The 22,579-nt window shown below is 41.8% G+C and overlaps 1 protein-coding gene across 2 annotated transcripts in view; it reads right to left on the bottom strand.

Moving 5' to 3' along the window:
- RGS6 (regulator of G protein signaling 6) overlaps positions 1-22,579 on the bottom strand; it is a 499,145-nt gene that overhangs the window by 459,576 nt on the left and 16,990 nt on the right. For both annotated transcript variants that reach the window (XM_074955587.1, XM_074955588.1), the window contains exon 2: positions 15,531-15,635. In XM_074955587.1, coding sequence (XP_074811688.1) covers positions 15,531-15,614 — 84 coding nt within the window. In that variant the 5' untranslated portion in view covers positions 15,615-15,635. The remainder of the gene's footprint in view (positions 1-15,530; positions 15,636-22,579) is intronic.

The following is a 22,579-nucleotide window of genomic DNA, read 5'->3' as shown; positions in this document are numbered from 1 at the left end:
TTTTTTATTAAGTCCATTTTTAAATAATTTTTACTTTTATTAGAGTTTAACAGGAAATTAAATTCTGTTTTTAAAAAGTCCAAACACTTCTGTTCTTTACATAAAAAAGATTACGTTTTCAGAACAATTTTTTTTCTACATTAAGTAACTTTTAGAAAGTCTGTAGCCTAAGTTGGTGACTTTACATGACAATTTTTGTGACAATTTTTTTGTTGTTGTTTTTCTGCGTTGGATGAGCATTTGATTGTGCAGTACGAGTAATTAAATTCCCCATTACTATAAATATTATATGTTTAAATGGCTTCTGACATTAGTAATTAGTCTAGCATCAAATGACCTTGCAATATTTGTACATAATCTGTTTTACTATTTATATAACAACAAGTACAGGCAGTTGTTATATTAAGGCTTTTGCATTTAGATACAAAATATTTGCAAATATACATATTAAAAGAAGCATATGCCATTTAAGCATCTGAGAAACAACAAAGGTTTTCGCTTGTAAGTGGGAAACATGAGTTGGAAAAAAACCTGTATTTTCTATAAAACATATCCCACCATAAATGTTTTCCCTAAAAATGTTTACATGGTTTGTCTGCTTGATGTTTACTTGTCTTTGGGAGGTCAAAGCAGAAATCATCTGAAATTTTTGTCATTAGCTTTAATATTTTGTAACATAATTACCTATGTGTACTGTTTTACTTACAAGTCTCTTAGCTATGACATTCTTGTAGGTATATTTTAATATTCAGTAAAGGTGCAAACAAGTATGTAACAACTTAAAAAATAAGATATAATTTTATTAATATTATTTTGCATCAATATTGAGACCTTTGCCCCACAGCCATGAGGCAGGAAGTACTGTGTTTGCCTATGGGGCAGCCAAACACACTTTGGCATCTGGTTGGGTTAATCAGTCTGCCCGATATTTAATTTCTAACTTCTTCAGTTCATTTAACTTTGGAAAGAGAGAGACGGGAAAAGGAGAAACAAGACAACAATTAAAAAAAATCAGGCAAAATCAGGCAATTGCTTCCCCTTGAACATGATATGACAGCTTCTCATGAAAAAAAAAAAAGAGCTTCAGAATGTCTTAAGATACAAAACATGGCTTTTTAAATGGAATTTCATTTGCATCTATTGATGGTCCTGCACACATAATTCCATTTATTGAAATGAATCCTCCCACTCAAAGCTTAACTCAGAGCCTCTTGAAGGAAGCTTCTAATCCTCCAAAGTGATATTTTATTAATCAGGACAGAGAAAAAGTTTAGCTGAAGTTCGCTTTTTTTTTTATTAGAGTCTCTCTCTTTCTCATATCCACTTTCGTCTTAACTCCTCCCTCTTGCATCTGATTTTAAAGTCTGAGACAGCATTAGAAAGTCTAGAAGTCATTAGTGAAATGAGTGGTGGTGGCTGCTCTACTTAAACAGCACCAAAGTTGCTTTTTCTGGGAGAGTGGCATTATCTATTCAGGACTAAGCCACAGCATGTGGGTGGCAGCACATCAGCCGACATACGCTGCAGACCCAGCACAGTTTACTCCTTCCCCTAGTAGAAGGGAGACCAGGTGAAAGGCTGTGACTTGTTATATCAATCTCCTTCTTGCTCTGCTCCAGGGGCAGCACAACGCCATCCGGCCCCTTGCTAAGGGCAGATTGTTCATTCACAATTACACAGAACCACAGTTTCTTTTTCATAACATCAAAGAATAGCTTTTACTATTGATTACATTTCTCCAATCCACTTCAGTACTTAATCAATTGCTGTGGACCTTTATTTCAAGTGTGCTACCACATGAGAAAAATTACTTAATTCCTGAATATAGTGAGTAATCAATGTATAGTTGACCAGTGGAAAAATCTTTGCACTGTTGGAATTTTGTAAATCCTTAGATGAACTCTAACATTTCCTACAACACACACGCAGAACTGAGTACTAGCACTGTTCTGGAATTTAAAAATAAAGTATCACTGTTTTACTGCAGTATGAAAAAAAACTATAAATGAAGAAACCATGAAATACTGTATAAAGATAATGATATTTAAATGTTAAAGGGAACATTTATGCATGTGTCAGATTCAATCTGTTATCAAGGCTTGATGCTGCTTAATTTGAATCACCATTCCACATGCTGTGCTTCTCCAATTCAGATCAGTGTTGCAGCATTTAGAACCACAGAAATTAGAGATGGAAAGAGACCTGTTTGATAAGCACATCCCTCCCCCTCCAAGTATAGGATACAGCCAAAGGCAGAGGATGTATCAGTTCTTAATCTCCTACCGACCTGGGGCCTGAAGCTGTTCACATTACAGTCCACAGGAGCAAGGCTGACCCTTGATTAGTTCTTTCACATTTTTCATAGCACTTTGAGCAATGGTGTAAACACTAGAGATCAGTATTGGCAGCCCCAGCCATTCCAAAACTATGAAGCAGAGAGCAAAAATTCATGCCATTGGCTTTTGAGATTTTAAAAAAATAATGAATTTCTTTTTAATTTGCCTTCTGGCTCCCAAGTCTTCAGGGCATACTCACCTCTTGCTTGCAAGCTCTTCTCCATAACCGTAAACACTAGAAACTTACTTAAAAAAAAAAACAAAAGCAGAGATTCTCATTCAATCTCTTGATTCTAGCATTAAGAAAATTACCAGATATTATGAGATTCATAATAAAATCATGAGAATTGGCAGCCCAGATATATTTGAAGATACCTGCAGTGATTATTACGACTTCCTTAAAGGACTACAGAAAAATTCACTTAATCACAGTGTGTGTTGGGCAGCCGTGCAATCCTGGAGGGGGTGTGTGGGAAGGTCTGCCATTTTAAAGATAAATAAATTCAGCCTGTTCACATGTATCAGCAAAAGATGACCAGAGCAGCAGCCAGAGACACAGGAAGATGATACCTGAGGTCGAGGAACAGCATTATCTGGATACACAGTATGCACTAAATCAAAGACCACTAGAGAAATATGTAACCTATTTTTAAAAAAGGGGAAAAAAGCAGTTGTGGAAATCTCCTGCTGCAACTCTAGACTTACCTTCTTGACACATGCCATCAAACTGACAACATGGCTGCTTGCTGATCCATTATTTCATATTTAATTTTTTTTATAAAGAGAATTTTAAAGAAATAATTAGTGATTTAGTCATGATTTACATCGCATCAAGTGATTAGAAACTATTTTATATTCCATCACAGTTTTCTGTGCGTGGGGTGATGAGAACATTAAAATAAAGGGAGAAATGTTTTTCTGAGGGATTAATAGATTATCAGATGCACTGTATGAAGGAGAAGGGAGTTAGTCAGAACAGCTAACTACTGAAGTCATCTAAGCTCTGTTCTACAAAGTACAGGTTGTTTCCATTCATAGCACCCTGAGAAACAAAAGCTCCAATGGTTTGTGTACGGAAGGAGCCATTATACCCAAGAGATGGGTCCAAATCAGAATATACAGGAGTATAATAAAAATAAATGTGTGATTGATGCCAGAGAGCTATACTGTGATTATAGGAACCAGAGGTCCTGGTTTAATGAAGTCATGTAGCTTAGGTAGGGCAGTCCCAGACTTCTGCTCAGTTCTTGTGACACCAGGTTTTTACTAGAATCTTAAGACATCTCATCACTCCTGGCTCTGTGCACCCCAGCCAACATCCAGGAGGTGGAAGCAAGGAGCAGCTTCATGCATGTACCACTATCTCTTTCTCAAAAGGGAAGAGTGAAATGAGGGAGCAGAGTAGCAGGAAGGCTGAGGACCTCCAGGAATCCAAGAGAGCAGCCAGAACAGGTGTGGCATTATCATGAATTCACTTATTTAGTGGGAGGAAGCAGTAATTTAATTTGAGGGGAAGAATATTTATTGACTGGGGCAGAATTAATAGGCTTTGCGGAACATTTTTCATTCTGTCATTCATGTCTTTCCCCACTTTTTCTCTGGGGGTTGGACTGTCATGTTTAGTTCTTGCATGGGCCTCTAAAAACCTAAGAACCTACCTCTGGCATCTAGGCACAAAGCAGCAGGAACTGGCTTTTATGCTTCCAGCAGATCTTCAGGTTGTTCAGGGACTCAGCACTAGAGGAGGATTTTTGGGTCACTCTGGACCTTAGCAGTAGGAGAGAAGAGAAGGGTAGAGGAATATAGAGAACTCGGGGGCAAAACATGGGAATGCAGGAATTAAAAAGGAGTGAGATACTTAAGTGTAAGAAAGAGTGACAAGTGTGAAAGGAAAATTGTGAGAGGAAAAAGGGAGATTGAGGAAAAAAACTGAGGAAGAAGGGTGAAGAAAGGAGAATAAAGGAGGGGGCAAGAGAACTGGGAAAAAATGGAGGGAATATGAGTAATAAGGCTCTGAAACACTCATCTGACATGGTGACAACGATCATAATCCAGAATGTTCATTCTGAACCATTTTACCAGTACAACCATGTGTCAACCATTATGGCTAGTCCACAGCTATCAAACTACAAATCTATATTTGCATTGGTGCATTGTGCAAAAATTTGAGCAGCTCTCCCATTCTCTGAAATGCTGGTGCCAGGGCCACTTTACACATGGAGCTCTTTGGGGTGTCCTTCTGCATAAAGTCCTGGAGTTCAGAGGGAGGACTGGCTAACCTAGTTACAAAAGCACAGCTAGGTGATCCCATCTACATATTATGTAAAAAGAGAGACTTACAATTCAGACAAGGCCTTATAATTATCCCCATACAGCCTAGCTCACAAACAAGATTCAAATATAGTGCACTCACACTGTAGGAACCAAGAGTTATTTACGTAGCTATGAACCCTATCTGAAGTCATCTATGTGTAAGGGGACTGTTGCCCCCTTACTAACATTCAGTGGGGGTGTTTTGGTTGGCTAGCTACCAGTACTAAAAAGGGGGAAGGGTCGATGGGGAATCAGGACCCTGAGACTGACAGGAGGAGGAGAGGCCAGTGCTCCAGGTCAGCCTGAATGACAGGGCGAGCAGGCTAATCAGGGAGTCAGGAGGCCAGGGAGGTCCCGTCCTCCACGTGAGCTGGAATTGCCTGGGTCAGACATAGTGGGGGCTGAGCAAGGAGAAAGCAGGGGCCCAAGCTGAGCTGGGGAGCAGAGCTGTGCCAGATCCAGAGGGACCAGAAAAGCATCCCAGAGAGAGCAGACCCTGTGCTGGGAGCAGAGCTGCAGCCCCAAAGCCAGAGGCACAGCCCAGAGAGAGCAGACCTATCCTGGGAGCAGAGCTGCAGCAACCAGAGCCAGAGGCACAGCCCAGAGAGAGCAGACTTGCCCTGGGAGCAGAGCTGCAGCAACCAGAGCCAGAGGGGCCAGAAAAGCAGCCCATGAAGCAGGTCAGTGCTGGGAGCAGAGTCACAGAAGCAGCCTGCAGAGCAGACCTGTCCTGGGAGCAGAGCTGCAGCAACCAGAGCCAGAGGGGCCAAAGAAGCAGCCCAGGGAGCTGGAGGCAGAGCAGCAACAGCAGGGCAGAGACAGAGTGGTGCAGCTGGAGCTAGAGCAGTCTGGAGCTGGGTGTGGTGAGCAGCTGGGGAGACCAAGGGGGACCCTGGGCAGCAGGCCCAGCACAGGGAGATGCCTCAGCCAAGAGGCTCTGCAGCCCAGGCTTGGATCATAACCCGACAGGGCAGGGGCGACACTGGGAAGAAGGGTCCTACCACTTAGAGCCTGAGAGCGTGTGGCCACCACCAGAGCAAGTGTCCAGCCCACAGGATCCCTGCAGCAAAGCCAGGGCCTGAGAGGGAGGCCTGGGACTTACAAGGAACAGACTGTGAACTTCCCGGACATTCCAGAGACACTGTTTGTGATGTTCCCTGCCACAGAGTGGGTTGATGTGTTTCCTTTAACCTTTCCCATTTTTCCTTATTTTTTTTTAAATTGTTGATTAAATAACTTGCATTTGATTTAACTTGTATGTACTGGTCAGTGGGTCAGAGAAGTGCCCAGTGCAGAGAGAGTACCCTGGAGGTGGGACACCGTAGCCCCTGTCCTAGGTGACCACAGCAGGGGTTGGGGGTCGAGCCCCCCAGGAATCCTGCCTGGGCCCAGCCTTGTTGGGGTTACGAGGACTCTGCCAGACAGGAGAGTGGAAGGGGAGTTCTCAAGGGCAGGGAGGCCACTGGGTAAAGGAAGTGGGAGCGAGGACTCAGATCCTTTCGCTAGCCCACTTCACCGGGGTAGTGCAGAAGCCAGGAAAGTTCCCCACAATAGCGGGACTATTCCCCTGCTTACATATGTTTGGTTTGGCTTTTAAATGAACAATCCAATGCTTAATGATGCTTTAGGCAGAAAGAAAACAAAACATTCATATTTAGCTATTTGCACAAAACATGTGAAAATAAAACAGCAAACATACTGAAAAGACTCCAAGACCATAATGCCTGAAAAATGCTAGCAACAGCAAACACACATGGAATGATATGAGAAAGATGTTGAGAGAGAGAAAAGGACTCCTCCTAACAAATATGAGGAATTTTACAGGTGCTAATGCTGGTATAGCTAGGCCTCTAGCTGAATTGCCCTTAACATCCTCCCCCCTCTCCTGCAAAACACACTGGCTACTAGGACAACTCCAAAAATGGGTTTTATAGCTCCTGGTCCTCACTCATCCTTTTTCAGTCCCTAAGCATTTGAGAAAAATTATGACAATGGATCACTGCCATTAGTCTCTGATAGCTCCCAAGAGACAGTTTTATCATTAGAGTTACAAAAGGGACAAGGGAAAAGAGAGCCAGAAAAGACAGTAAAACCAAGTAAATAAAAGAGAGACACTCAACTCATTGAAAATGAAGAAGATTGCAAAAAAGTATGAAGAAAAGTCTAATTTTATGAATTATCTGCTAAGCGAAAAGTATTGCTCCAAGCAGAGAAGCAATATTCGGGAGTTAAGGGACAATATTTCAAAAGTAAAGAGGTCCATGTGTGTGTGCAAAACAAACAAAAATTATTGCACATATGCACTATGTGCTTACCCGCTTACTTCAAATGCATTCATACATTAGAGAAAAGCATAAGCAAATGACTTATTTGCTGCCTAATGACTGTTTGGCATGCATCTTCCTATTTGCATGAACAATTGTAGTAACTTTGTTTGCACAGTGCCTCGTACAATGGAGCCCTCATCTCAGATGAGGTCTCTAGATGCTACTATAATACAAATACAAAAATACTCACAACATAGGCACACCTTAGTTAATGTACCTGCACCACCAACACCTGGTTTTTAAAATATGCTCCTTTTGCCATTTGTACAAAGTTTTAGTGGTGTGGCGTTAAAGGTGGAGATCAATGTGCCACAGGTAGACCAGGTGCCAGCTCACACCAACGTCCCTAGGCCTCAACAGAACACTGACGAATACATAGCTCGCTCACCTGTATATTAGTACTGTTTAAATAAATAGGTATTAGATTTACAAAAATGTGTCTAGTGTTTAGACTTTACGAAATGCTTGCAAATTGCTGCATGCATTAATCTCACTTATATCACCTGTATCCCATGTTATCAGATAATCTTTAAGTGTTTGCTCTGTAACTGTAAAAGTGTTTGCTCTGTGACCGTAAACCACCAGTCAGGAGAGAAGCGTTACCAAGTGTGAAATACTAGCTGGGCAGGAGATAACACCTCCTGCGACACACAAAAGAAGGCCCATAAACCTCAGACAAACCACTGTGGAACACGAGAGGACAAAAGACTGCTGATCACTCTCCCCCCACCCCTGAAGGGGAAACATGCATGTGAACTTACCCAATCAGCTTGCATTCTCAGGGGCAAGGAATAGAAATCCCTACTAAGAAGAAACTGTATCTCTATGCTGCTTGGACTCTGTGCCAGCAAGATTTCTAAGCATAAGCAAAGGACCCCCAGTGCTTGGCCTGGGTTAGCCTTAAAGGACATAAAGAGCTTCCTTATTATAGAAGCTTCTATTACCTTTTGAAACTTAAGACTAACTCCTTCATGTGTGTATATTTACCAGCTTTAAGTTTGTAAATAACTCTCTTGTTTCTTCTTCCTAGTTAATAGATCTTTGGATAGTTTATTATAGGATTGGCTACAAGCTTTGTCATTGCTGTAAGATCTCAAGTGCAATTGCAATGGTAAGGGACCATCCTTTGAGACTGGGAGTAACCTGAATATAATTGTGATTTTTTGGTGTAAGTAACCATCTATCACAAAGGCAGGCCCACCTGCATGGCAAGATAGACCAGGGTATTTGAGGGGATTGTCTGAGACTCCATGGTTAAGCTGTTATAGTGCCTAAGGAGTTTACACTTGATACCTGGCTGTTGAAATCTAAGTATAGAACTTACAGCCATCTTGGGGGGTGGGGGTGTGCCTTGCTTCCTAACAGTGTGTCCTGAGGCTGGTATTCACTTTTCTGAGCCGCTGCAGGACAGCTTTTGACAATCAACGTCACAGCTTCCACAGACCAACATTTTGCCATATTATACAAACTTTAGGATCGTTAATATACATCCTGCAGCTACAGAATTCAAACCATGACAGTGCACTTCATCACATGGCTTCCCTACCCATTAAGCAAAAGGTCTGCTGTGCTAGCTCAGCTCAGGAAGATCTATGCAGGTCTGTCACACTGCAGCAGATGACACACTTCAGCAGGGCAAACGGAGATGACAACATTTTTCACAGATATCCATTCATTCAAAGTAGCCAGGCAGAAATGAGGGAGGAGAAGTAGGAAAAGGAAATTACTAAGTGCTCTGCTGGCTTATTTTAGGAAATGACAAGTGTGGAACAAGGAGGGAGGGAAGGAGATGCAAGATGCAAAGAAAAACTTCCAGTTGAGACCAGTTCAGCACTACTCCTACTGTGGTTGGATCACTAGACTGTAACTTACCAGATTTTAACATTGCGGGTTTATATAAGAGGTATACAATTTTTAAAAGGAAGTATAAAATGATTTTAGGGGTTAGCTTGGGTCTACTGAAACACCTTTAACCTTAACTCTACAAAGGATTTTGTTTGGGAACTTCTCTGTTTTTCAATAAGTGACAAAAGTTTTAACTGAGTTGGTATATAAGGTACACAGGACATGATCCTACTCTGCAAGATCTTATTGTGGCTCAACAGTGGACAGTTTTAGCATGTTAAGGGGAAGCATGTGTGGTTAGAGCAGAGAGGAGAGGGATGTTATTGTTCTACAGTACCTTGGGGTACATATCAGTAGTGGACAATGGAGGGGAATGAAGGAGAAAGGGTCTTTTATACACATTGAAATTTTGTGGTTTTATTGTATATAAAAGACCCATCTTTATACATCTTAAAACATCTCAAGAAGGATATAGCAGAAATAGAGAGCATTCAGAGATGGGTGATGAGAATGTTAGGGGCATGGAAAAGACTCACATGGAGAAAGATGGAAACAATTGGGACTGTTTACCTTAGAGGAAACATTATAAAGCTATATAAAATAATCAATGGTTAACTCTTTTAAATAATCACAGCATAAGGACTGTCGCGATATTTAACTCTCTGTCCCGCATCCCAACCGATGTACAGTCGGGATGCCATTCGTCCCAATATTGTAGGGTTACTAGGCCTCTGGCTGGTGCGGGGCAGGCAGGCACCCTACCCAGCTCCGCACCTTCAGCATAGGTTGTAGATCCTTGATGATGTGCTTGAGAGGTTTTAGTTGGGGGCTGTAGGTGATGGCTAGTGGCGTTCTGTTACTTTCTTTGTTGGGCCTGTCCTATCATGTGCAGTTAAGTTTTGTTACTGCCTGTTGCTCTACTTTTTTTACTTCCCCCATCTAACCTGACCTCTATCCTCTACCAGTCTGAACCAGCAACACTGTTATTCTGGCCTCTCACTCTCTGTCCTCCCGGTTAATATACCCTCTCTGTTCTTCTCCTAGTAGTCCTCTCCACATCACCATTCCAGATTTGTTTGCCTTCTTACATTCAAAGTGCTTGCCAGTTCTGTGTTTCCATAGAGTTTACCTGGAACGCAGGCTGCGAATGTAAAAGTTATTTTTAAAAAAAAATTTAACTAACCTTTTATTAAGAAATGGAAATGTTTAAAAAGTGGCAAGACAGAGAAACATTGAGGTTAGCAGACCATTAAAACTTCTTAAATGTGTCAGGTGCCAGCTGCAAATTCACACTAAAATTACTTATAACAGCAACTGCCTTTTGAAATTGAATTTTATTGCTTACTTAAAAGACCAAATGAGTAACAACAAAAATTCACAATTTAAACAGTTCACTGCTGCCAAAAATTCCAGGTGTATCTGGCAAAACTGAGCTCCAGAGGTAGAAAAGTCCTATTAGATCATCCAATTCATCTCCCACCCATGCAGGATTGTTCCCTATGATGTATTCTTTAGAGCTTTGTTCAGTCTAGCTTTGAATATCTCAATCAATGAGACTTACAAACTTCCCCTGGGAGACTATTCCGCAGCCTAAGAGATCTCACTGAGAGACGCTTTCTGATATTCAGTCTAGAGTTTCACTTTTTTTATTTCATCCTATTGCTCTTGGTTATATTCCTCAACTACTACCTGAAACAATTCCTATCCCTCCTTAGTGCTTACATTCTTTGAATATTTTAGAATGCTATGCCCCTGCTTAGTCAAGCCTTTTACTCTTTCCTCATATATCTTTCCCTCCAGCCCCCTGATCATTTTTTGCTGCTGCTCTGAACTCCGTCCAAATTCACCAATTTATTTCTGGTAATGAGTCACTCAGATTTGTTTTGTTTATTTACTAATGCCAGATGGCATCAATGAATGCTTCCTCTCTTGATATGGTCCACAGAGTTTGAACTTTTAGGGGCTAGATTTTTAGAAAAATACACCAGAGCTTGGATTTCAAGGAAAAGTGACAGCCCTGAAAATGAATTAATACTTTCTGCTATTGTTTTTCCTCTTCCCAGCCTTCTTTTGCATTTGTCCCTCTTCCTGAAGCACCCTCAGCACCACCCACAAATAGAAATAAGCAGCAGCACGGCACTCACTTCCAGTGAAAGCCCTTGTGTTTAGACAACTCCTGCTTCCATGAAAAGTAGGCTAAAGGATAAAAGAATGTGCTTTAAATACAATTTTAAAAACACAAAATTAAAAATTTTCCTATGTGCTGTAATCTCATCAAAAGCAAAATCCAACATCTTTGCCAGACATGGCCAGAGCCACACAAAAAATATTGTTACTAGTTTTTAGTCACAGCTCAGTACATGAGTGGCAGGAATCAAATGTGGCTGGCAGAGTGCAGTAAAATTCTCAACTAGTCCCAAAGCCAGAGGTGAAAGTGGGCCAGTACAGGCCGGTACGGTGTACCGGTAAGAAGTGGCCGCCAGTACCTGTACACAGCTGATGTTAAAGCACTGCCGTGGCAGCACTTTAATGTCACTGCTCCTTTTGCCCCTCACCCCGCAGGGCCACCGATGGGGGGGGGCAAAAGGGACAGCTGTCCCAGGGCCCGGTCACTTAAAAAGGGCCTGGGGCTACTGCTACTGCAGCAGCAGCTGGAGCCACGGGCCCTTTAAATCGCCGCTGGAGCCCCAGCTGGTGCAGGCCAGGCAGCGTGGAAGGGCAAGCTGCGGGAGGCTGACCCTCCCAACCCCGTCCCTTCCGCCCAAGGCCCCACCCCTTCCGAGGGCCCAACTCTGGGGCCCCGTACCGGTAAGTCTTTCATCTTATTTTCACCCCTGCCCAGAGCTCCACAAAACAAGACAAATTACAGCAGGCACTTATTACAATCCAGCCCACATCACCCTATCTGACAGACCTGTTTGCTTCTTTGGGCTACATCTTGAGGTACACACAGAGATAGGAGGGTAGCATGAGCTTTAGCTGACTGGAAACCATTTTCTGTGACTGACAGAGCGGTATCACTACAGAACATAGACTTCTTTTGTGATGACGTGAACAAGGCCCTGCTGCCAGCCAGACAAGAGTGTGTTGTAAGATGGGAGCTGGGCTGCTGGTTTTGAAGGAAGCTGCTGGAGAGTGCCCTTTCAACATTCAGTGATGACATGCCTTGTGACTATTATCAACCTCAGCACCAGAAAGTTAATTCTGAAGGAAACAGAAATAAAAAGGATTTCTCAAAGAACCTGATTCGAATAGCAACCAGAACAGTTAAGAGGAGGCTTGCAAGCCACTGTAAAGAGCAGCACAAACTAATTAGAGCTAAAAAACTTCATTTTGTTTTATCCTCACGTTTATGTGTACAGAGACATAAAACTAAATGGTGACTGTAACAGGATGGTTTGCCCCTTTAAGGGGCGAGGGATCTGGGGCCAGACAGCCCTGTTCTGAAGCAGAGCCCCTTTAAGAACAGGTGTTTGGGCCTGGTAGAGGGGATTATCAGACCCAGCTGGGAAGGGGTCAGGTAACTACCTAATAAGTCCGGATTCCTATAAAGGCTGAAAGAGCTCAGTTGAAGGGGAGCTGGAAGCTAAAGGAAGAAGGCTGGCTCGCGTGGCAGGCCCTGGACCAGGGGGAATCCCAGGCAGATGGCATCTAGGAGGATAGGAAAGAGATGGCTAGAACAGGGAGGGCTTTAGCAAGGAGCCCCTGGGTCAGGGGAAAGTTAGCTGTTGGCTTTATGTTAAATTGTTTTATTTGGGGATTTGCTGAAGATCGTCCATGCATTCAGTAAATGGTGTCCTGAAGAAAAACCTGAACAGACACTGGGTATGGCATGAATCCTTTCTGGGCTGGGGAGACATGCCAGCAGCCTATAAGTAACCTACACATTACATTCTTGTCATTCAAGTGTTGGCTTCTTTCTTTGGAGGGATAAGGAAAAGAGAGAATTGGGTTTTAATACTCTTATTCTGCAGCTGAGGAATAAGGACCAAACACTTTCCTTGGAAAGGTACAAACTAACCCTGATTCCCCACTTTGAACTCTAGGGTATAGATGTGGGGACCTACATGAAAGACCCCCTAAGCTTATTCTTACCAGCTTAGGTTAAAAACTTCCCCAAGGTACAAACTTTGCCTTGTCCTTGAACCGTATGCTGCCACCACCAAGCGTTTAAACAAAGAACAGGAAAAGAGCCCACTTGGAGACATCTTCCCCCAAAATATCCCCCCAAGCCCTACATCCCCTTTCCTGGGGAGGGCTTGATAAGAATCCTCACCAATTTGTACAGGTGAACACAGACCCAAACTCTTGGCTCTTAAGAACAATGAAAAATCAATCAGGTTCTTAAAAGAAGAATTTTAATTAAAGAAAAGGTAAAAGAATCACCTCTGTAAAATCAGGATGGTAAATACCTTACAGGGTAATCAGATTCAAAACATAGAGAATCCCTCTAGGCAAAACCTTAAGTTACAAAAGACACAAAAACAGGAATATAGATTCCCTCCAGCACAGCTTATTTTACCAGCCATTAAACAAAAGGAAACCTAACACATTTCTAGCTAGATTACTTACTAACTTAACAGGAGTTGTAAGGCTGCATTCCTGATCTGTTCCCAGCAAAAGCATCACACAGACAGACAGACCCTTTGTTCCTCTGCCTCCAGATCTGAAAGAATCTTGTCCCCTCATTGGCCATTTTGGGTCAGGTGCCAGCGGGGTTACCTTAGCTTCTTAACCCTTTACAGGTGAAATGATTTTGCCTCTGGCCAGGAGAGATTTTATGACACTGTATACAGAAAGGTGGTTACCCTTCCCTTTATATTTATGACACTTGCACACATAACAAATACACTAATAACAGACAACTACAAAGGCTCAGAAAGTTAGACAGCTACTGGATGAGCTATGTTGAAAAAACAGCACTTACCAGCCCTAAACACAAAAGCACCATCCTCAGCGAAACCCAGCACCAGAAAAAAAAAATCACAACAATACATTAGTGTAATAACAGTATTACTGAATGATATATGGAACATGCTAATCAAGAAGTACAAGTGCATTTGGATGGAGTATGGATGAAATTGTGATAGTACTGACATCTGGTGTACCCAGAGTAGAGAAATTAATCAAATGGCAGGAGCATTTTTCCCCATTAATATTGCAGATCATGCAACAATTATTTTACAGTGATAATAGTGAACCAGCAGCAGCCACAGAAACTGAATACATTTATAAGTGCAAAAACTATGTGAGGAATAGAAAACTGGTGAACATAGTAAAGTAAAATCACATTTTCAGGACTGGATAAAGTGTCTCAAATGGAACCAAGGCCCTCAATTCTGGGTGATGAAACCAGAAACTTGGTGGCCTCCTTCAAAGTACAGGTCCCTGATGAGCTTGATGGTGGTGGTTGGACCTTTCAGATCGTGGAATCAGGGTAGCTATAGCTGATGGTAAACAACTACAGCTACTTTTCAATTAGCAGCTTAAATGAATTTATATCACATTTAAAGCCAAAACAAAAACACATAATTACTCAGAGAACTGTAGTAGGTTAACATTCACATTCCAGATCTAACATGCAACAACAAAATCCAAACCAAGGTTATCAAAAACAGCAAGTTCAAAGCTTGATGCTGTGGATGCAACCCAAATTATTTTCCAGCATATGAAAAATTATCTGAGATCACAATCGTGCAGTGAAAAACAAAATCTTGGAATATGACAAAAGCATATTTCCCTTATTTATAACCATTTTGTTAAACAAAGAAATGAGTAAAAATAATTTAAATCAGGACTGTTCTATATATGCAAACGTCATTTGTGCTGAATGATGTAACTTAATAAAATTCAGCATTTCTCTCAGGGCACAGATAAACAGATGGTAGATCATAGTTTTTCCTGATTTATGCAGGAAATTTCATTTTTAGTCAGCAGTTTCCCACACTGTATAGAAAACATTTTCAGTGTTTTACTGTTCCTTATAGAGAGACCCAATTCAATAGTCCACAGACACACAAATCTGAAAATAAATCAATGCTCTCATAGCTATAATTTAAAAGATTGTTTTTCCTTCAGCTTTAACTTCCCCACCCCCAGAGTACTTCAAAATGAGACATTTTATCACAGTGAATGAATGTACTATATCCATCTGTTTAAAAAAAAAATAAAAACAATACTGTTGGGGTTTTATGCTACAGTTTTATAAGTTAAGCTTCATATGCTGCCAACTGAGATAAATTACCGGTCAGGATTTCAAGTCATTTCCACTTCCCCTTTTAAGCACCATGGTTCTTAAATATATACATCAGTTACCTCAAAGGTACCATCAGGCCATTTAAAAATCTGTAATGAATCCACTGTATGGAAGAACAGACTATATATTGGATAAGGGTCATAAAACATGTAATTTTTAGTAAATTGAATAGGTAAATAATTGCTTCACTATTAAAAATATGAATTGCAAACTGTATAGCATTGGTCTAGTCATTTCATATAACAAATGTTTATATATTACATATACAAAAAAATAGTACTTGCAAGCATAGAGAAACATCAGCCCTCAAATCTTATAAGTATTTGCTGCCCTATGAAATGTTACATACATGCTCTCAAACTGAATAAAAGATATATTTAACTTTTAAAGGGTCAATAGGATCCTTCTACAGATGGCACAGAAAGTTTTTAAAAACAAACACAAATTCATTACCTTTCTGTAAACAATCATATTTGGAGAACTCTCCTCTGGGTCAGCAGTTTCCACATTACTTTGATCAGTGGCTCCTTGGGCCATGCTTAACAGTTGTCACTCACACTGCAAGGACAAGAATAGAATACAATGGAACATCAAGTCACATAGAAGTATGATAAGATACATTCCAAATTCAAAGATGGATATAGGAGAGAGAAAGGGACAGAGAAATGCGCTCTGATCTCATTCCTGCGGAGATTTGTCACACTCACTTGCAGGATAGCTTGTATGTGTGAGACAGAAAAACATTTTCATTTTAATGAAACACTCAAAGAACAAGAAATACTTAGCCACAAACAACTGTCTTTATCAAATAGCTGTCTTTCCCCATTTCCAGCCTGACATTGTAAGACCCTTTTCAGAAAGTGTGAGATAAGTGTTTTGCACAAAACTTCCTCCCCTTACAATAAACCCAAAAAAATAGAGCATTACGGGCTGCTATCTTCTTAGGAATTTACTTCTTTTCCTTATATGCTGTATGTGCCTGAGACACCCCGAATCAAATTCAAAATGGAGAGAAAGAATACACTTGAATGATTTTCACAGGAACAAGTCAAATTGCTACTGTTCTTAAGGGAGAACTCTCACTGGTAGAAACAATAGATTGAATGTCATGGATGCATGGCACATCAACATCAATCCAGCTTCCTCTGTGTCAAGGTCACAGTTTGAGTCGCAGCATCTGTACCAGTTATGAACCTGTTAGCTATGAACTATAGAGACTGCAAAAGCCACAGGAGGCATTATTGCCCAGTGGAGGCCAACCTCAACCCAAAGGAAAATAGGTTTGTCTGTAAACTAAAAGCTCCAATCTACATGTGATTTATTAGGCACTTAAGCTGAAATTTTCAAAAGCAACTAAGTGTCCTTGGAACACAAGTCCCATTGAAAACCCAGCCTTAATGTTTTTATCCTACATCAGTGGTTCTCAAAGCATTGTGTAGGGTGACCCCATGTTAAGCCTCCAAACTATTGTCTGTTGTATCTCCCATTCAGCCATAGAGAAGGTAAGGGCAGTCATTACTCCCAGGCCTATTCACAACATCCAGGTTGAAGACCCATGCTATAAAGATCTGATCCTTTGACCACTAAAGTCAATAAGAGTCTTTCCATTTACTTCAATAGCCATTGGATCAGGCCCTAAGTGTGCATTATAAGTTATTATGTAGTGAGAATTTTTTAGACCTTGAAGTTTCCATTCCTACAGGTCATTTAGTACACTGACATCCTGTTCCACTTACGATTTCTTCTCTTTAATTTGATAGCATAGGCCTGCTAATCTGTCTGTCCCCAGCCCAGGAAGAACTAACACCACAGACAAGTCTCTTCCAGGCCCTTCCCTCAATGCATGACTAAGTCACATTTAAAAAAAAAAATCACAAAACACCACCAAAAGCTCTTCCCCTGAGCAACTCTGCTCCCTAGCCTGTTGCAGGGACCAGCTTCCCTTCCCCAACTGAGCCACTTTCTGGCTTTTATAATTGCTGGGTCTGACAACTGAACAGTGCTGGCTGGCCCCAGGACCCCCAGTCCTTAAAGGGACAGACCATTCTCTTACAGATAAGTAATGACAACTGAAATTTTAAATCCATTGGTGCTATTTCCAGAGAAATGACACTGCTGGTGGAGGTTGTCTCACCAGCTGTCTTAGTTACCTTAATGGTTTCAGTATTACCTCCACAATGGCTTTGATCAAAGCAAGGGGGTTTTGAATTAGTTTTAACATATCCAGGCATCAGTCTAGTGTGAGCTAGCTGTAAACGTCAGCATCTACAGTTCCTAAACACACAAAATACTAGATATTACCTAGACAATTCAGTGACTGGTGCTCTCTCTATATAGATACACACCTTTGAGCAGCCGAACATTTTATTTAAAAAGATCAAGGGGGCACAGTCAGTATTTTAGGGCAGATTCTGAGGCAGCACAAAGGAGTGAAAGCCACCTGCAAGTCTCCTGTTGGGGCGTTCATTAGCATGGGGCAGAAGTTGTAGGGTTGGCAGAGGCAGTTCCTACACCAGCTCTACTGCAGCCTCTGATGTAGTGGGTGTGGAGTGGGCAAGGCAGGAAGAGGAAGTGCACTTTGTTTCAGCCATCCCCAGCTGGTGGGTGCTCCATAGGGGATTGTTTCCAGATGATACAAGTTACAGCAGTCCTACACTTCCTGGTTCTGGGCTTTAGCCCAGTTTAGAGAAGTCATAACTGGTTGTTGGTTTTAAATTTCTCCTCCTTTTCCCCTTTCCTGGACTGCCCTGTGTGGCTGTGGAGGGGAGGGGAGCCATCCTTTCCTACATACTCCCTTAGGCTCAGGAAGAGGCCATCAATCTATTTGTATTATTATGGCACCTAGAAGCCTTAGTCACGCACCATGAACTCATTGTGCTCAGAGGTAGAAACAGACAAGTCCCTGCCCCAAAGAGCTTAGAATCTAAGTATAAGACAAGTGACAACAGATGGATACAGGAGGCCAGGGAGCACAAGGAAACAGTGAGACAGTATTAGTCAGCATAATAGTATGTGGTTTCCGCACACCAGCAGCCTACCCATTGTCAAGATTCCTGAATGCATCACTGCAAAGGAGAGTCTCCTTTCCTCCCTGCAGCTCCCATAGCCCAGCAGGTAAGTAGGTAATGGAGCAAGCAGCATTACTCTCTTCTCCCCCCTGTGATGCAGCCAGCAGGAAACTGCTGAACAGCCAGAAAAAGACAGCAACTACTCAAAGTGCTCCCAGCTCATACCCAAGCTGCTTCTGAGGCTGCAAAGGAAGCAGTAGGAGGCAACTGGAGAAGTGGTGCCTCCTCTACATAGTGACAGGCTTGATTCTAACAAATCAGTTTAAAAATTGCAGAGTGTAATTCAGAGAGGAAATTTAACTTCATAATTATATACAAAACTTTTTACTTAAAGTTTTCCTCAAGGGCCACAGATTTAACATCACTGCCTTAGATGGATTAGGCACTTGTGGGAGTGTGTCATGATCCGCAATAATAAGCACAATGGCTCACACCTATCTGTTCTGGACTTTAATGTTAGAGCTGACTGAAAAACAGAATTTCCATTTCCCAGAAATTCCAGTGCTTCAACATGTTTTCATTCAAAAAAAAGGGGGGGGAGGGGGCAAAATATTTTAACTTTCCACAGAATGAGAAGTTCAGTTTGGAAATGTTGACACATTTCATTGTAACATTTTTAATCTAAAGGAAATTGACAGATATGACAAACACGGGCATATATTTGAGATGGTTGCATCAATTTTATAAATGTTATCTCAGCATTCCGATAGTCTAGAATATGCTCCGAAGAGAAAGTCTGGGATACACTTAAAACCTCTTTATCAAATGAGGACACTCCACCAGAGAAGGAGATTGCACATCATAGAAAGTCATCCAAACACCCAGAGAGAACTTGCTTCAAAACAGGGGGGAAAAACAACCACTGATTAGACACCCCTAGTTATCACCTACCACCCCACACTGGAACCCATACAGGGTATTATCAAACAATTATAACCTATACTCAATGGGGAACACATCCTGAAATAAATCTTTCCTGGACCCCCCTCTTCTGGCCTTCAAACAATCCTGCAACCTCATAAAGCTCATCATCAGAAGCAAGCTCCCCAACAGACTAGGCCACAACTCAAAGCGGTACCAAATCCTGCCCTAACAACAGATGCAAAGCCTGCAGACATGTCTTCACTGCTAAAATTATAAATACTCCCACATAGCACACCTTTCAAAAGCAATGGGTCCTACACATGCCTATCACATGTAGCGTACCTCATCAGTGCATCCAATGCCCCCGCAACAACTAGGTGGGTGAAACCATGAATTCACACAGAAAAATGATAAAAGACAAAAACACCTCGTCACCCATAGGCAAATACTTCACAAAGCAATAATTCAATATCTGACCTCTCTGTCCTTGTCCTCAAAAGAAACCTGCATGATACCCTCAAAAGATAAGCCTGGGAACTTAAATTCAGAACTCTGCTGGAAACTACAAACCATGGACTTAACAGAGACACTAGTTTTGTGACTCACAGGAACAATTTGTAAAACACTGTTGCCCACTACACCCTCCTTTGTCCTACAACTGCAGGAGGTGTTCATTTTCAGTGGTCTCCTACAACATGGGTGAAACCCTTACGTTTAACAATCTATCCCACTTTGTATTTAGCTTGGACACTCTGGTTACCTTCCCCAGACCTGAAGAATAGCTTTGTGAATCTTGAAAGCTTGTCCCTTTCACCAAAAGAAGTTGGTCCAATAAAAGATATTACCTCACCCATCTTGTCTCTCTCATCCGCCTCTTCTTTGTGAGCCAGACCTTGGAAGCATGAAAATTTAGAAGACTATGATATTGAGATAGGGCAGATAATCTGGCCTGTGGAATATTCAGAGACCTGTGTATCAATACACACTATATTTATTTGTGTGTTCCGGGCTCACTGGGTGGATTTTCTGTGGAATCTGGAATCACTAGGGGGAAATTAATAAAAATCCCAATGCCAGTTATGCAGATATGCTATCTTTGAAGGTTTATGCCCAGGAGAAAAAGGCATTGATTGTTTCAGGAGGCCTGGGCAACAACGGCCTCAAACTATATAAACGTGTGAGTTTGAACTGCCAGAAGACCTTCATTTTGATCCAACAAACTGACATAAATTTTAACCAAGGGACAAACCCTGTTGAAGGGTTTGAAGGACTGGAACCTGTGAAAATCTCCATGTTGAAGATGGGTGACACCTAGTAAAATTATGTAAACTTATAGATTGTTTATTGTTTTATGATGCAGTTTCTCTGTAAGGCTTTTGTCCAATAAATGTACTTCGCTTTATGAAGGCTATCAGATCTCTGGTAAACAACTATTTTAACCCCTGGGAGAGAGCAAAACTGCAAGATCTGAGCTAAGGTCAGACCTTCTCAGATAATCACAGTGAAGTGCAGGGGGACTGCAAGCCTAAATGCCCCATGGTTTGGAGGGAGAGGGACACAGGTCACAGTCCATAGAGAGGTGGTTGCTAGAAGCCTGAGATCGAAGGGCAGCATCCCTTAAGCAGACCACAGACGAGTCAGAGGTGCAGTTACCCTGAAACCATGACAGAAACATTTAGAGATTCCCAAAAAAAATTATTTTGGTTTTGAGTCCATATTAATCTCTGCATCCATCTGAGCTGTCATGGTGTCCTATGGGAGTTGTAGTTCCAAGTCCTTCATTCTCCCCTTGGGTATGTCTACACAGGGATAAAAAACCCACAGCTGGCCCTAGTCAGCTGACTTGGGGTCACAGGGCTCAGAATTGCTATGTAGATATTTGGACTCAGGCTGGAACCTGATCTCTGGGACCCTTCACCCTCACAGCCCAAGTCAGAACATCTACACAGCAATTTTTCAGCCCCAGAGCCAAGTCAGTTGACCCATGCTATCTGCAGGCTTTTATCCCCATAACAACATACCCTGAGGGGCCCAGCTCCTGACTGGACTACTTCCCCCGTGATACATGTTGGTCTCTCCTTGTGGTTGAATTGCCACAGTGCCTAATGAAGGCATGGGGAACTCCAAACTACAACTCCTATGAGGCACCACAGCAACTCAGGCAGATGCAGAGATTGCGTGTTGCCCCAACATGCAGCATTTTGTTTTGGGTCAAGAAACCCAAATGAAATGGTTCAGTTTGATTTTCCCCATGGGAATTTTCTGCATGAAAAGACTGATTTGACACAAATGTCAATGAAACCCCAGTTTTCAACAAGACAATATTTTGTACAACATTTTTCAGCCAGCCCTGCTGAATATGCTAAAAACGTGATATATTTAAAAGATAGCCACCAAGACCACTAGTCAGGGGGTCAGTCTACCTTCAGTTCCACATGAGAGATTTAAAAAGTTAGGACTATTTAGTTTAGAGAGGAGGTAAATAAGAAGTGACATGATAGTAATATATCAAAGAATGAATACACTAGGGAAGGTCAGCCAGGCACTCCAGTTTATTCCTTTGTGTAATGAAATAAGGACATATGCAATTAAATTAAAAAGGCAACAAATTTAAAACTGTGGAAGTTATTTTGTTTGCCAAACAGATACTTAACCTGTGTAAATCAGAGCAATAAGACATTGAGGCAAAGAGTATAACAAGATTTAAAGGTGAACATGCATTATGAAGGCATCTGGGAAAGGAGTCTATGATATACACATTTCAAGACCCAATGTCCAGCACTTATAGACTTCTTGTGGATTTGTGAAAATAGCTTTCTCCATGCTTACATTACAACTGCCTCCCACCAACTGCAACATCCTCTCACATCTCCCCTGTGACAAGAATTCCTGACCTTCTCCAAGCTGCTCAAGCCTCTAGTACTCCCATGACAAAGGCCTACACACCTGGACCCCGCCCTCCCTGAAGCCTAACTTTTATATTCTCCTGTAGCAAGGGCCTCCAATCAGATTTCTTCTACACTGGCAAATCTAAGGTGTAATATCTTCAAATTCCCACAAACACCTACCAATATAATTTGCCTACCATTGCCTCTTCTTCCAAGTTTTGGGATTCCACATTTTTAGTTGATCCAGAGCAGCAGTCATTGCATCTGAGGGAAGAAAGAGGTGGTTTTCACCACCTTTCCACACCTCTTCCCCCCTATTCCTGGAGGCTGCCAAGGACCATACCACCCCAGCATAAATTAGAGCAATTTGGGGGCTGCTCTAAATTACATTGTCAAATAACAGCTCCCAAGAAGCTACTCCACTGGCCAGGATCATCTTGACCCACCACCCCCCAGCCCTGCTCCCTCCCATCCATGAGAAGCCCTGAGCCCAACTTAGAACACCACACACTTCAAAGGAGCCGGGAGTGACTAGCTATATCAGTTGAGAGATTCCTTCATGGGAAGGCACCAAGGAAGACTATCATCTTTTGTTATTGCTGATGTGGGTTCAAAATATATTTCTTCCTCCACCAACAACCCTTATTCTCACACCATGTGCACAAGCACACACATTTTGGAG

Source organism: Natator depressus, chromosome 6 (assembly GCF_965152275.1).
Source record: "Natator depressus isolate rNatDep1 chromosome 6, rNatDep2.hap1, whole genome shotgun sequence".
NCBI classification, from domain to species: domain Eukaryota; kingdom Metazoa; phylum Chordata; order Testudines; family Cheloniidae; genus Natator; species Natator depressus.
This window is presented reverse-complemented; position numbering and strand designations above follow the sequence as displayed.